General features: G+C 35.6%; 1 protein-coding gene across 1 annotated transcript in view; it reads right to left on the minus strand.

Annotated features, from left to right (window-relative positions):
- Positions 1–267: 267 nt before the first annotated feature.
- LOC127430129 (kinase suppressor of Ras 2-like) overlaps positions 268–14,635 on the minus strand; it is a 166,957-nt gene continuing 152,589 nt past the window's right edge. Inside the window, exons 19-21 of the mRNA XM_051679645.1 lie at positions 11,798–11,932; positions 3,804–3,933; positions 268–2,973 (exon numbers count right to left, since the gene is read on the minus strand). Coding sequence (XP_051535605.1) covers positions 2,827–2,973; positions 3,804–3,933; positions 11,798–11,932 — 412 coding nt within the window. The 3' untranslated portion in view covers positions 268–2,826. The remainder of the gene's footprint in view (positions 2,974–3,803; positions 3,934–11,797; positions 11,933–14,635) is intronic.

Genomic DNA, 14,635 nt, shown 5'->3' on the forward strand with positions numbered 1-14,635 from the left:
AGATTCACGTCCACACTAATACGTTTTTTGGTTGAAAACTCAGTTTTCTCTTTCCACGCATAATTTTCCAACGTATGTGGTACTAGAGCGTCTTTGAAAGTCTCTTGTTTTCAGTTTCAGTATGGATGAGTGGCCTAAACGTAGCAAAATCAATGCATTTTCAAATGAAAATGTATTAGTGTGGAAGTGGCCTCAATAGAAGTCTTGATTCTACAATTCTCATTGCCTTGATTGTTCAAATGATCTAAATTATAGGTCAGAGGCCTGTTTGAAGTAATCATGTCTGTTTATTTCTAATCTGTGCTTGTGATTTATGTTTCAAAATAACAATTTGTTAATTGTGAACATATTACATTTAGTAAAAGGTAGTGTCAGGATTTATGATTTATTTTAGCCACTTTTTTCTTCATTTTCATGCTGCAAAAAACTGTTATCTTAGTTTATATGAAATATGTTAGCTGAAGCTTTCATTCTGTTTACGAACCAACTCAGTAAAATATCAGTAAATTAAAATTAACTAATTATATATTTGAACCATTTAAGGATTTATCATACAACATTCAGGCTTAAAGATTTTACATAATGTACTATATCATTTCTGACAACATAAAACATGAATTATGACAAGGAGTAAAAGAAATGATGAACAGAAAAACAAATGTCCAAAATCAACACCTTTTTATTTTCATATATTTTCATAAACGATGAGTGCAAAGAAAGAGCTTGTGATGAGTACCAGTTGCTAAGCCATGGACCATAAGGCATCAGTAAATACAAGCTTTTATATATACTTACAACAAATACATATATATAAAAAAATAAAAAAAACGTAATTATGGAGGCCATCAAATAAAAAAACGCGCACACAATATCAGAAAACAAATGTAAACCAGAGCGATGAAAAAGTGTTCATAAATAATCAATGAAAAATAAGAAAAAAAAAACACACATACACACACACAGAACACAATTTGTACAATACATTCATAATGGGGCAGAAATATAGTAGATGGCAGTGAGGTCGGATTCAATGATTGGAATAATAATTACAGCGACAGATTATTAAGCAAAGTCTACAGCCTGTTAAATTGGGCTGATATGGAAGCTGCTAATAATGGTTGTTAACAAGATCTGATCTTCTTCTAACTTATATTTCCATGAAAACACTGTTCACACACTTTCAGACCCAGTTTTAAAATAATTATTAACATTATAGCACAGTCATTTATTTATAGGTTTAAAATTGTGCCTTACTAGGGCTGATATAGACTTTAATATAATTTTGTATTACTTTATTCATTTTTTGTATTTCATCATAGTTTAGTAAAACTACTATGTATGATACCATTCTGGGGGTCTTAACATTAACAGATCCCCTAAAAATTTTTCTCATGCATGTAAAAACGTTCGACCGTACAAATATAAATGCCCACTTGACAATATCTGTATTTTTGTGATCCTAAAATATACTTCGAGCACTTCGAAAATAACAGCAGCAACAAGTTTGCGAACATTTTTTTGACACTGGCATTGTTTATGACCCATAAACCATGGCTTTACATGTGAGTAGATTGTCTGTACCCAGAGTGCACGGTGCTGAGACGGCGAAAAGCGTTTTAGAGATTCTTTTTAAGCCATACAGAGCTAGCAACACCAACTTAAGAGATCGAATTCGAACCTTCACGCTTAATTCTACGAGATCAGCGTTCAGTGTTACAACATGGACACTCCATAACTTGCAACATGCAACAGTCATTTTAATGAGATGTGATGTGTAATAATATACAAATGTCATTACGATGAAAAGTGCACTATTACGTATCATCTACAATACAAGAATGTGTAGCCTAGTACAAACAACGCAAAGCTTTAAATTATGCAAAAACATTCGTAAATATGCACTGATAATAAAAAGGTTCATAAGTGTGATAGATACAGGTGGCTATATCTATCCCTTTTCGTTTTCGTAGGCTCAGGAATAGCAGTTTACCCCAGGTAATTCTGTTTTGTCACAGTTAGGCATGATACAATTCAAGTGTCGATAATATACATACGTTGGTGCCTTCCGGCGACAAAGCCGTTGGCACGTTTAATTACGGCGCCATTGTGCGAACGCATCTTTCTATATAGGCAATGCGAACTGCACAAGAAAATGAGTGACAGCTGTATGCACTACCTTATCTACAACGCGACAGGAAGGGAGGGAAATTCTTCATCCCTCCGTGACATTTAAGCTTTGTGATTGGAATATCCACATGTAAAAAGAAATAACGCACACTGAATGGCTTGATGGAATTCAGTGAAACACTGATACACAGTGAATGAATGACAATAAACAAGTTTAAAAGAATTCTGAAGGGTACATTTGTCAAATTGTAAAATAAATACATTCATCCAATGAATAAAATAAAAACCAATACAGACAGAAACTCACTTACAATAAAACTAGATACAGTTTTTTATAGAAATGCATTGTCGATTCAGAACTATGTGGTTGAACGAAAGAACATAATTCACCGAAATATAATAATGAGAAATAATCACAAGCATTTGATATATGCAAAACAGATCAAACAGATTAAGCAAAAAAAAAAAAAAAAAAGAAGAAGACAAAGAAAACATCTCCCTTTTATGCTAAAATGATACAGCAGAAAATACCGTTGTGTGCTCTGAGTATGCGAAATGATCATTGCGTTTAGGAAACATTGCTAAATACAGCAGAATACATGCACAATCCAGTCTTCATTTTAATGTTAACGTTACTTCACGATTGTTTCACGTTTTATTTCATTTTTTTGTTTTATAAACAGCTGTTTTGATCTTAGCTCATTTGACATACTCAGCTGATTTCCAGAAGTGTACTGGGTGAGACAGGCGACGGTTGCGTTTGGGGAGTTTCTCCAGTAGTTCCACCAGCTTGGAGAAGCTGGGCCGCTCTTCCTGCTCATAAGCCCAACAGAATAGCAGAATGTCCTACACAAGACGTAAGAAAAAAGGATTTCTGAACGTGATCTAAATGTCATGATGTTCCAAACCCGTATGACTTTCTTTCTTCTGTAGAACACAAAAGGAGATTATTTGCCATACAATGAAAATGGAAGATCAATGGGGTTGTCAAGCTCCAGAGATGACAAACAAGCACTGTAAAAGTACCATAAAAGTAGTCAATTTGACTCGTGCACTATAATACAAGTCTTTTAAGGCCATATGATGGCTATGTGTGACAACAGACCAATGTTCAAGTCATTATTCACTGAATGAGATATGTTTCATCACAAGGCAACTCGTTTGAATGATTTGAGAGCTATGTCGGAAGGGAAGATTTTCAGCAAATTACAACAAGCATGTCACATGGCTTAAGAAGACTTGGACTATAGCACACAAGTTGTATGGGCTACTTTTATGGTACTTTTATGGATCGTTTTAGTCCTTTTTGGTGCTTGACAGTTCCAGTTCCTATATACTTTTAGTTTATGGTAGTCAAGACTTTCTTTTCAACTCCTTATCTCCTTTTGTGATCCACAACAAGTCATATAGTTTTGGAACAGCATGAGGGTGAGTAATTGATGAGATAGTTTTCATTTCTGGGTAAATCTCTTTTTATAGACATAATCAGGTTTAAATATCTTTTATTGACCTTCTGGAGAAAAATAAATTAATGTTTGACTATAATTCAACATTAAGTCAGATGAACTGAGAAACGATTCCAAACACAATCGGAAAATCCTTCTAGCAAATGAATAAGTTTAATAGCTGATATTCAGAAAACTAAATTTTGAGATATACAGTATAGGGACACTCACGGATATCTCCTTTCCCATTCCGATCTGAGTAAGGTTGGGCTTCGTTCCGCTCCCCACCTGCCAAATAATGACTTCAGCTGGCTGGTTCTTAAAGGGCCACTCACGCGCATGGAGCTCGTACCAGATAGTGCTGAAACATATGACACTGAGTGTTAGTGTATGTGTGTACTTTTGTAATAGCTGTGAATGAAAAATGTGTCTATGGGTCAATAATGTCTGGTAATTAAATAGAATATCACTGCAAAATTAATTTTCTTAATCAGTATTTTTGTCTTGTTTCCAACTAAAAATATATAAACATCTTTAAAACAAGACACATTGACTTTACAAACAAACTGGCATTAGAGAAATCAAAAAAAAAAAAAAAAACAATAGTGAGATTTATGTTTAAACAATAAAAAAAACTACTGGCCAATGGGGTAATAAAAATAAACTTGTTTTCCATTTGAATTCAGTTTATTTTGTCTTACCACACTGGCACATAGTATATATTTTTTTAATTTTAATTAAAAATCATTGAAAATTATTATTATTATTTTTAATCTGAACAATCCCAATAAGGGTTTCAGCATTAAATACTAAATTTTGCACTCAATAAAACTCAATAATAAGTAATTTCACCAAGTAAATAAATAATTTCACCAGACCCAATTTTTTTTTTTTTTTTTTTTTTTGTTTGTTTTTTTTTTCAAACACAAAATAACATGGGTTTTTGAAAGAATGTCAATTAGGGTGACAGTTTTAAACTTGAACAAAATTGAAAATCTAAATTGACACTAAATACAACTAATAAAACAAGAAAAAAACTTAATATAACTCCAAAACAGAAATAAACAGCAGCTTTAATAAAGCTCACTAAAACTTGATAGATTTCTCAGAAAACAAGACCCAACATCTTAGGTAATTTTGCTTCTGAAGTAAATCTATATTTTTTTAAAGGGTGTTTAGATATTTTTACTGGAAAACAAGACAAAAATACTTATTTTTGCAGTGATGTGTTTGAGCTTAACTGTATGACAATTTTCTGTCAATATCCCTACAAATACAGTAAAATCTATAATAAATTGTGTATTTTTTCTAAATCTTTAATGATGTAAATAAATCAATGAATCTTATAATTAAAAGTCTTATATATATATATATATAATTTTCTTAATTTAAGAACAATAGAAAGTCAACTGGAGGACCTCACAATTACATTACGAGTATAAGTTTGAGTGTGTGTGCATGTGTGAAGACAAGGGCATCTGAAGAGTTGTAAGGGCCTCCTTGAGGGGCCACAATACAGCAGGTCAAAATCTTCATTAAAACACTTCTGGTGCTCTATGTGACTTTGCCTTCCATGTAGCTGATATAGTTAGAAGTAGTCCGAGATAATTAATAAATGACATTGAGGCGCTTTTGACTGCTGAGAAATATGGTATTCTGCTCTAAAGAGTGCACTCATGTTAAAGTTTACTAAACCTTACTTAAGAGTTAATTAATAATCATTGAGTGAAGAGTTCTGCTAAAAGCCCAATCATCCAAGCTACGCAGTTAAAAACCAAATGAAAAACATGCCGCTTTCTGATGTTTGTGAGAAAAAAATTATAGAATTGAAGTGGCTTCTGCAAGACTGAGTCTCATCATAACATATTGTACAGTATCAGTGTTGGAGAAGCTACTTTTACGCTAAGATAAAATGCTATTTCTAGCCATTTTACATGCACATGTTACCAGGCACGATCATATTTTTTCATCAAGAAAATTCACATTGGATCATAATTATTATTATTATTTTTTTATTTTATTTTTTCTAGTAAGACCTTTGGTATTAGGGCAAAAATATTATTTTTTATAATAATTTTTGTATTGTTTTCCTGTAAAAATATCTAACAATCCTTAAATTAAGATCAATTTGATTTATCTTGTTTTAGAAACAACACTGCATAAGAGATTTAGGTTTTTCAGAGAATGTATTTTTAACATGTGTATTTTGTCTTACTGTACTGGCAGAGTTTTTATAGTCAAAACAAGTGAAAAAATCTACCAGTACTGAAGAAGTAATCCAAAGTATTTAGAATACGTTACTGACATTGAGTAATCTAATGGAATATGTTACAAAATTACATTTTACAGCATATATTCTGTAATCTGTAGTGGAATACATTTCAAAATTAACCATCCCAACCCTGATTATAAATATACTATATGAATATTTAGCCTTTTTTCTGGCACAATATTGGTTTTTGAAAGAATCTCATGTAGGGTATCAGTATTAAACTTGAACAGATACATTTACAATAAATAAAACGAATGAAACTGCAAAACACCCTAATTTACAGTATATAATGTAAAATGAAAATAAACAGCAACTAATTATTTTGATCTAAAGAGCTAAAATGCAGCTCAGGGACTTGAATCAGGGAATAGTTTTTTCAAATCATTGAACTGTTTGAACAAACCAATTCACCAGACTTTTCAGCACTACAGACTAGATTATCCTCGTGTGACCCCGCATACACAGGGCTGTAAAGTAATTAAGTAAAATACTTAAGTACAATTACTTAAGTATTATGTTTTTGGATTTGTACTTTACTTGAGTGCAATTTAAATGGAATACTTATAAAAAAAATAAAAGTACTTTTTACTCCTTACAATTTTATTTAAACTTGAAAAGTACTCATTACATTTTTGCAGATAATTTTCCTTCGTCTTACTGGACTGAAGCCGCCATTTCACTGCATCCGACAAACAACAGATGACAGACCAGATGTCAGTCATTTCAAATGGAATGTCACACGGCGATTCTGTGGAATTCTGACCATTTGCAGAGGCGGAATTTCAGATCTGATTTGAGCTTCAGATATGTTGAAATATTTGTGTGACTAGACTGTATGTGACCACCCGACTGAATGTGATGTATTCATGCAAAACTATGAGCACGAAGTTAGAAACACTGACAGTTTTTGTCCTAAACTTTATTCTAAACTCCTGCTACTTCTAAAGATTGGACAGTTATGAAGTCAAAAATTATAATTCACATAGCAAATATATATATATATAAACAAAAGAGTTTTGTAAATAAATATGTACATGTCATTTATTTCTACACTTGCCTTCATATTTAAATCATATCTTTGAATTTCTACAATTATTACTGTTGTTGTTGTTCTTAGGCAACTATTCATTATAATAATAACTATAAAACCAGCAATAATAATAATAATAATAAAAGTAATGGAATCTGAGTAAATTATGAATTTTATTGAATTCATCCATCTGCTCAACAGCAAGGTTTGGTAGCAAACCTCAGACAACAATTCACAAAAACAACAACATTACTAACTATGATTTTTTTTTTTTTTTAAATCTTTCTCTATGTCTCAAGGGGCTGGGTGCTCTGACATTGCAATTCGTGAGTCAACATTGCGTGACTGGCAACGTTTTTCGCAAAATAAAATTATGTGGTTCATTACACGTCTCAGGGCAGTTCCAAATGTCCACTCTGTGGCGTTAAAAGCGAGTGTAATGTTCTACCAAACAGATGAGGTTTTTAAGGTTAACATTCTATCGAAGATTTAAAACAACAAAACCTACCTCCCTACCCTAAACCTTAAACCTAAACCTAACCAATAGTGTCATAAAAAGCAAATGTGACATGAAAAACACAATTTCTGAAGTAACCACGGAATTTTGTGGTGCTTCTATGACACTTTCGGCTCACGTGTCGACTCGCGTGCTCGTCAGGACTCTTACACCAGTCCTTTGCATCGCATATGCAACACTATCAGCTGAGCTACCGTGCAATTTGATCACACTTAAACAAGCTTGTAAATGTAGTTGGTTTTGTAATGAAAATGTTAAAATGAGTCATGCGCTATAGTAAAAGTGTGTATATGTCATAAGATAACAGAGCGAAAAGTAAGTGTTTATGAACTGATAATCTGCCGTTTTATGCAGATTTGTGTGAAAGTGGATAAAAGTTGTTGTTTTAGCGCCTCTAGTGTTCATTCCACCAGGAAATTGCTGTGTCATGTACAACAGGCCACATAAAAATAATTTAACAAAAATTTAGTTATTGTAACATGATTCTTTGACCAGGTTGCGAATGCCACTGGGGGAGTAATATGAACGTCGTCAGAGACAGTAAAAAAGCAACTTAACAAACCAATCGAATTTAACAGCATCCTCTCTTACATAATCTCCTTTCTGGATTTCATTCTAGCTAGGAAAAAAAAGTTACTTTTTACTTTTTTAACACTTAAGTACAATTTAATGTGAATATTTTTTTACTTTCACTCAAGTATGTTTTTGGCTAGATACTTGGACTTTTAATTCAGTAAAAGTTTCACACAGTATACATATGCATAGTTTACATTTATTTAAACTGACTGATCTCAGTTCAGGAGACTCTGTGCTGTCAGTAAAGGGTTCAACTTTCGACACACGAAGTCATGTGACAAAACAACATGGGGCCGACCACAGCGGAGTTTGTTTTTGGGAGAAACGCCAAAAAATACTACATCTGGTAAAAAACCTAATTGAGTTATTACATTAAAACCTCTTTAAAGTCTCTAGTTTCGTCCGATAAGCCATTTAATTTTTTTTATTTATTTATCGTGAAACGCCATGCTGCTAAACACAATGTACACTAATGTGTACTTTAGCAATTTTTTCTTTAGAAATCCTATATTTACTGTGCATTATCAGACTGAGAATCAATGGGTTCATCCAAAAGCTGGAAAATGCCGCTTTCAGAGGCTTTTTGTGGAGTTAGATAAAAAATTATGTAATTTCGAACTGTTCCGAGAACAGTGTAGACAGACAGCACACTGGAGATTAATTCATTCACTACATAGGGAGCAAGGGAGCATCCTATAGCTTTCCTATGCAGCTAAGTGCATTCACTCCTAAAAATCCAACCAAAAGTTCAGTTTCAGGCTGCAGATGATGTTTGGACCACTCAACATGTTTGGCAGACATGAAACAATGGTAATCAGTACATAGATTCAGAATTTATAATGTAACATTTTATTTTAACATGGTTGGCAGTGATTGGATGATGCTGGCCATTACTTTGAATCAGAATTAATTATACTAATTTTTTATGTAATGTCTGTAATGTCTCAAAAACATGAATAACCAACACTCCTGGAAACATAATAAACAATTTAATAAAACAAAAAAATAAATCGGACTTTCTATAAATTGATATGTTAATTTAAAATTTCACAACTTAGTCCCGCTGTCCACATATGTAGAAATAATATTTTAGGAATACTATTTGCTCTAGATTTGTTTTATTTAATATTTTTTTTGCTTGTTTATTATGTGCTATTTGTTACAAATCAAAAAGGGAAAGTCATGCTCTGGTCTCAGGAGATTAGTTTTAGTCTGACTGAAATCAAGCTTTTAAAGTGCATATTCTAAGTACTATCACACTATATATAGTGAAAATATAGTTGAAGTGTGCTATTTTATCGATGTTAAAATACTTTTTCCTATCCCATGCGGAGTCAACTATAAGTAAGCCATTTATAGGTTGATTTACCCAAAAAGTGTAAATAAGTGTTTTTAACATCCCAACCAGCTTGACATAGCAACAATGGAAGATGGGGGAATGTTTGGGAAATCTTTTTTTTTTTTTTTTTTTTTTAAATTCTGTTAAGTGCCATGAGTAAGTGGTGTTGCTATTTCATTTAGTTACTTCCCACAATGTTAAGTATATGCATTATATAACAAATCATAAAACGTCCACAAAACCGAAAGTAAAAGCATTATTTGTGTAAAATATCCCATGTAATAACAGCTGTTGTTATAAGCCATTATGAACTCTGCTGCATTATAATACCACATTTCCAGAGAACAAAGGAAATGAAAAGAGGCAGAAGGGACAACAGGGAGAATTGCTGTGGGGTCACCTCTAGGTAATGTCCCTTTAGTGTGACCAGCTGGGCAGCTTGCGTGGGTGCTGTATTTTGCTCCCGTCGAGTGACAGTGTGACAGAGCCTCCATATGGAGAGAACAGCTGAGGACGCAATTGTGTTAGGACCCAACAGAGCAGCATTTCTTCTTTCCTTCAGTCATCCATCCATCCATCCATCCATTTTTTTTTTTTTATATTCATTATTGGCACGCACACTCACTGCCTCTGGAAAGACCCAGGTCAGGTAGAATTAACTATAAATGAAGTCTAAATTTTGCAAGCAGTCTCTCGTGAGTACAATCTGATTGGTTGAGGCAGAGCACTGGAGAATCAATTCTGTGATTTCCATGTTGTAGCATTTTCCTTTTACCCTGAAGTCAATATAAAGCTAAAGTGTGTGATTTTGGCGCTATTAGTGGCACCAAATGAAATTACAAAAATAATGACTGTTTTCAAGCAAGTTTCCTGAACACTTTCCCCTGTCTGTCACCATTGGTCGAATACACAGACAGTCCCACCCCAAAATCACCCCATTGGTTTAGCCGATGTTGCTGTGTCTGGCTGGTCAGGATGCTCAACCAAACAGAGAAATGTTATGAAAGCACCACAGAGCCGCAGTGTCACACTTTTTTGGGGGAAATCAACCTATGAATGCCTTACTTATAGTTGTCTCTTCAGATTAATAGGAGAAGGTATTGTAACATAAAAAAGAATCACAGACATAACCTTTGATAATAAGGTTTCTTGGTTCTTCAAGGGTTTGTGCATAGAAAATCTTAATTATATATAGGCTCTGAAGCTTACTCATTATAGTACAACAATTCCTTTTTTAAAAAGTTGAGATGCTATCTTAACATGTGTTACATAACCACATTGGAATCAGTTTTATACATAGAGCAGACCGTGGCTAGTTGTCACACTTTTTACTCCAGTGAACATTCCTCAGAATAGGTAAATTTTTGAAAGTCAATTTCTGCATAGCCACATACCTTAAAATCAATAGCATGGCATGTTATCACACTATATGGGGTAAGTTGTCACAATGGTACCTACCATTAAAACAGTGGCGCAGAGTTTGGAGGGTAGAATTCACAAACATTATTCTAATTTAAGTGTGTTTTGAAGTAGGTGTTTTAATACAAAATACAAAACCTCTGCTAGACAAAAAGGCACATTTGCGCAACTTGACTTTTCACTCGAAATCTTTTACACTCACTGAGCACTTTTTTAGGAACGCCTGTACACCTACTTATTCATGTGATTATCTAATCAGCCAATTGTGTGGAAGCAGTGCAGTGCATGAAATCAGCAGATATGGGTCAGGAGCTTTAGTTAATGTTTACATCAACCATCAAAATGGGGAAAAAATGTGATCTCAGTGATTTTGACCATGGCATGATTGTTGGTGCCAGATGTGCTGGTTTGAGTATTTCTGTAACTGCTGATCTGCTTGGATTTTCACAACAGTCTCTAGAGTTTACTCAGAATGGTGCCAAAAACAAAAAACATCCAGTGAGCGGCGGTTCTAAGGACGGAAATGATTTGTTGATGAGAGAGGTCAACGGAGAATGGCCAGACTGGTTCGAGCTGACATAAAGGCTACAGTAACTCCAGTAACCACTCTATACAATTGTAGTGAGCAAAATAGCATCTCAGAATGCACAACACGTCAAACCTTGAGGCAGATGGGCTACAACTGCAGAAGACCACACTGGGCACTTTATTAGGACCATAGTGTTCCTAATAAATATATATAGCCCTTGTGACAACTTCCCCGTTTTACAACTACTGTAGCCCTGGTCTCCCCTATGCAATTTCAAAAGGGTACCATGGTATTGCTATTGATCTCAACCTTTCTGATTTGATGACCTCAGCACTTAGTAATGCATAGAAATTTTGAAATGTTTTTACATTTTAGGATAATTATCCGAAATAATTGTTGATTAACACTATAAGGGCATGGTGATAGTCAAAGGCATATTTTTTAAAATAAACAATGCTTTTTCTAGTTCCCTGAGTGACAAAAGGCAGAGATCCAGTGAGGATAGAGAACAGGAGTGCTGAGGGGGGGCAGAGGGGGACCCACCCAAAGGCAAACACATCAGACTGTTTAGAGAAAGGAAGCTGGTTTTCTGCAGTCTCTGGGGAGAGTTGACGGATGAGCTCAGGAGCAAGATGACACAGCCAGCCACTTGGGATCCGCAACTTATCCTTTCTCCTACTGGAGAGAAAAAGACACAGACAGAGAAAGAGACAAAGAGAGACCTGAATTATAAAACATGATCACTGTGGAGCGAATTCACTTAACAGTCGCGTTACTTTTGCACATGGTATTTTACACTAACCATCCGCAATCTAGTTTAGGGAGGCACGATTAGCAAAGTCATTGTTATTTCTTTTCACCCAAACACGCTTTCTTTCTATGTAAATTGGGCTTATTATAGATTAATGCTTCATTCACATTGTGCTGCTAGCCTGGCGCAAGTGACATTATGCTATTAGAGTCTGAGGAAAGCTGATGGTAAACAGCAATTTATTTAAAAAAATATGTTGGTGTACAATTTCTATTGATAATAGTGGCAATAATTAATTAAATAATGATCAAATAATGGAGCAAGGCATTATCACCTGGCATATATCCAGATGTGCACTTTCGGCATGATAAAGACATCATTCAGGTGTCTGGATTACAGGGCTGGTACTAGGATGTAATCTGTTGGTGGGGGTGGGGTGCTTTAAAACCGCTATTTTCTAAAATCCCATCAAATATGTAGATTTCCTATGACTCCCTCTCTCGAAAATGCCCAAACCTGCACAGCCCCTCTTAAACATCCTTGACATTTACTGATACTTTAGTTTGTGTGCTTCCACATCTTCACTAATCACCCATACCTGCTAGTTGTTGCCTTAGATTTGTTTTATTTAAAACAGCACCAAATCCCATACTAATCATATCTTATCACATAATACATTGCTAATACTATTGAGAGCCAAGCTTGAGCCGTACAGATAAACAATTTGTAATTATGCAAGAGCATGCAGTTCCCTGATGGACAGAGAAATTCTATCCTTTTCTTGTAATAACTCCTGATAATAATTCACACATGGAGGTGGGCTAATCAGAATACAGATCCCAGAGACTTGATACACAGTGGCTGCAATGTAAACCTGTCACTGTGGAGATGTAGCCTTTCCCAGTATATACTGCCAACATACGTAAACACGCTTGAGCGAAATCAGCCTCATAATCAAATGAGCCAATGTGTATGAGTGTTTGCAATATCACTCTATTGGGGAATGCTGATGTACTGCTTTCGATGCCAATGAAAACATTTACGAAGAGGTGAGACATGCAAGCACAAACAGGACGGGTGCCAAAACAGCATCAGCATCATCATGTTCATCAGCCGTGGTGGCGAATGCTTTTTCACATTGCCCCAGATAATTTAATTATCTCTTCTTAGCACTTTTAAGCCAAAGATTTCTTTAAACATCTTAATAAACAAATGTATAAAATAAAACATGGAACAGATGGAAGAGACTCTGAAAACAGCTCTAAAGTGTGATGCGATTGTCTTTAGTGCCATGCAAAACATTCTGTTGCTTGCTTTGTATTAGGAATGTTGTTTAGCCACTACAAGAACCAAATGCTGTTAACACATGTGGGTGAATCTCACGAAACCTGTCAAGAACATGTCCAGATGTCCAAAATCAAAAGAAAAAATATAAGAAATTATATTTTAAAGTTCTTATTATACATATATACAGTATATATACAGCTGAAGTCAGTAGTTTACATACATTTAAGTTAAAGTCATTAAAACTCATTTTTTAACCACTCCACAGATTTCGTATTAGCAAACTATAGTTCCCTATCTGTCACTCACTCGACGTTGTGTCGATGTAGTGACATTATGGCTCACTCTTGGGAGCTCGAGACATCTCTGGTCTTTGATAAAAGGCCAATGAAAATTGGTGAGTGGTATTTGCATGCCACACCCCCGGACATACGGGTATAAAAGGAGCTGGTATGCAACCACTCATTCAGATTTTCTCTTCGGAGCCGAACGGTCATGCTCATTGAGCTGAATACTACTGTTCATTCACCTCTGCTGGATCTGACGGCGCATTTCAGCGGCTTCTCCCTCCTCTGCACTGGTGCACTGCAGAGAACGCCCCTGGGCGCTTCGGCAGAAAAACTAAAGAGTATATTTTCTGAAAGAGCCTTTTCCCCTCTAAAAGAGTATATATTTCTCTAAAAGAGCGGCACACACTAACACGGTGTGTTATTCCTGGTTGCGGTCGTTATCTCTCAACTTCAGATGGTCATGATCGTTGGGCGTGACCCACATGGAGGCAGCGTTTGTGGATGGTTCATGTTCTCACTGCAAGAACATGACCATGGCAACGTTGCGGTCGCGGCTTGCTTTCGTAAGAAGCACTGGGGGCGATTTGGGGACCCCAATGGGATCGTCTCCACCGGGTATCCCCCCGCGGACCTCCCATTCCCCAGCACGCTCGTCTGCCCCAATCGGGCTTCCGGATGAGTTCGCTGGCTTGTCTGATCGTCCAGTCGTACAATCCCCCTTTTTTTTTAGGGAGTGGAAAAAGAGAAGGGGAAAAGAGGCCACGACTGGGTTAAGCCTGTCTCTATCTTTTGGGTAGTCAACTTGTCCCCAAAGGGCCGTTCAACACTCATAACTATGTTGGAGGAGGTTACGTGTCGACCTGGTGTGCTGGCTATGAGGCACGCAGTAGTCTGCCTACCACACACCGCCAGTTCACGTAACACAGTTCAGCCAATTGTGACGTTTCATATAGGGACCCCTAGTGTCACTACATCGACACAACGTCGAGTGAGTGACAGATAGGGAACGTCCTGGTTACTTGTGTAACCTCCGTTTCCTGATGGAGGGAACGAGAC

This window comes from Myxocyprinus asiaticus, chromosome 3 (genome assembly GCF_019703515.2).
Source record: "Myxocyprinus asiaticus isolate MX2 ecotype Aquarium Trade chromosome 3, UBuf_Myxa_2, whole genome shotgun sequence".
Lineage (NCBI taxonomy): Eukaryota > Metazoa > Chordata > Actinopteri > Cypriniformes > Catostomidae > Myxocyprinus > Myxocyprinus asiaticus.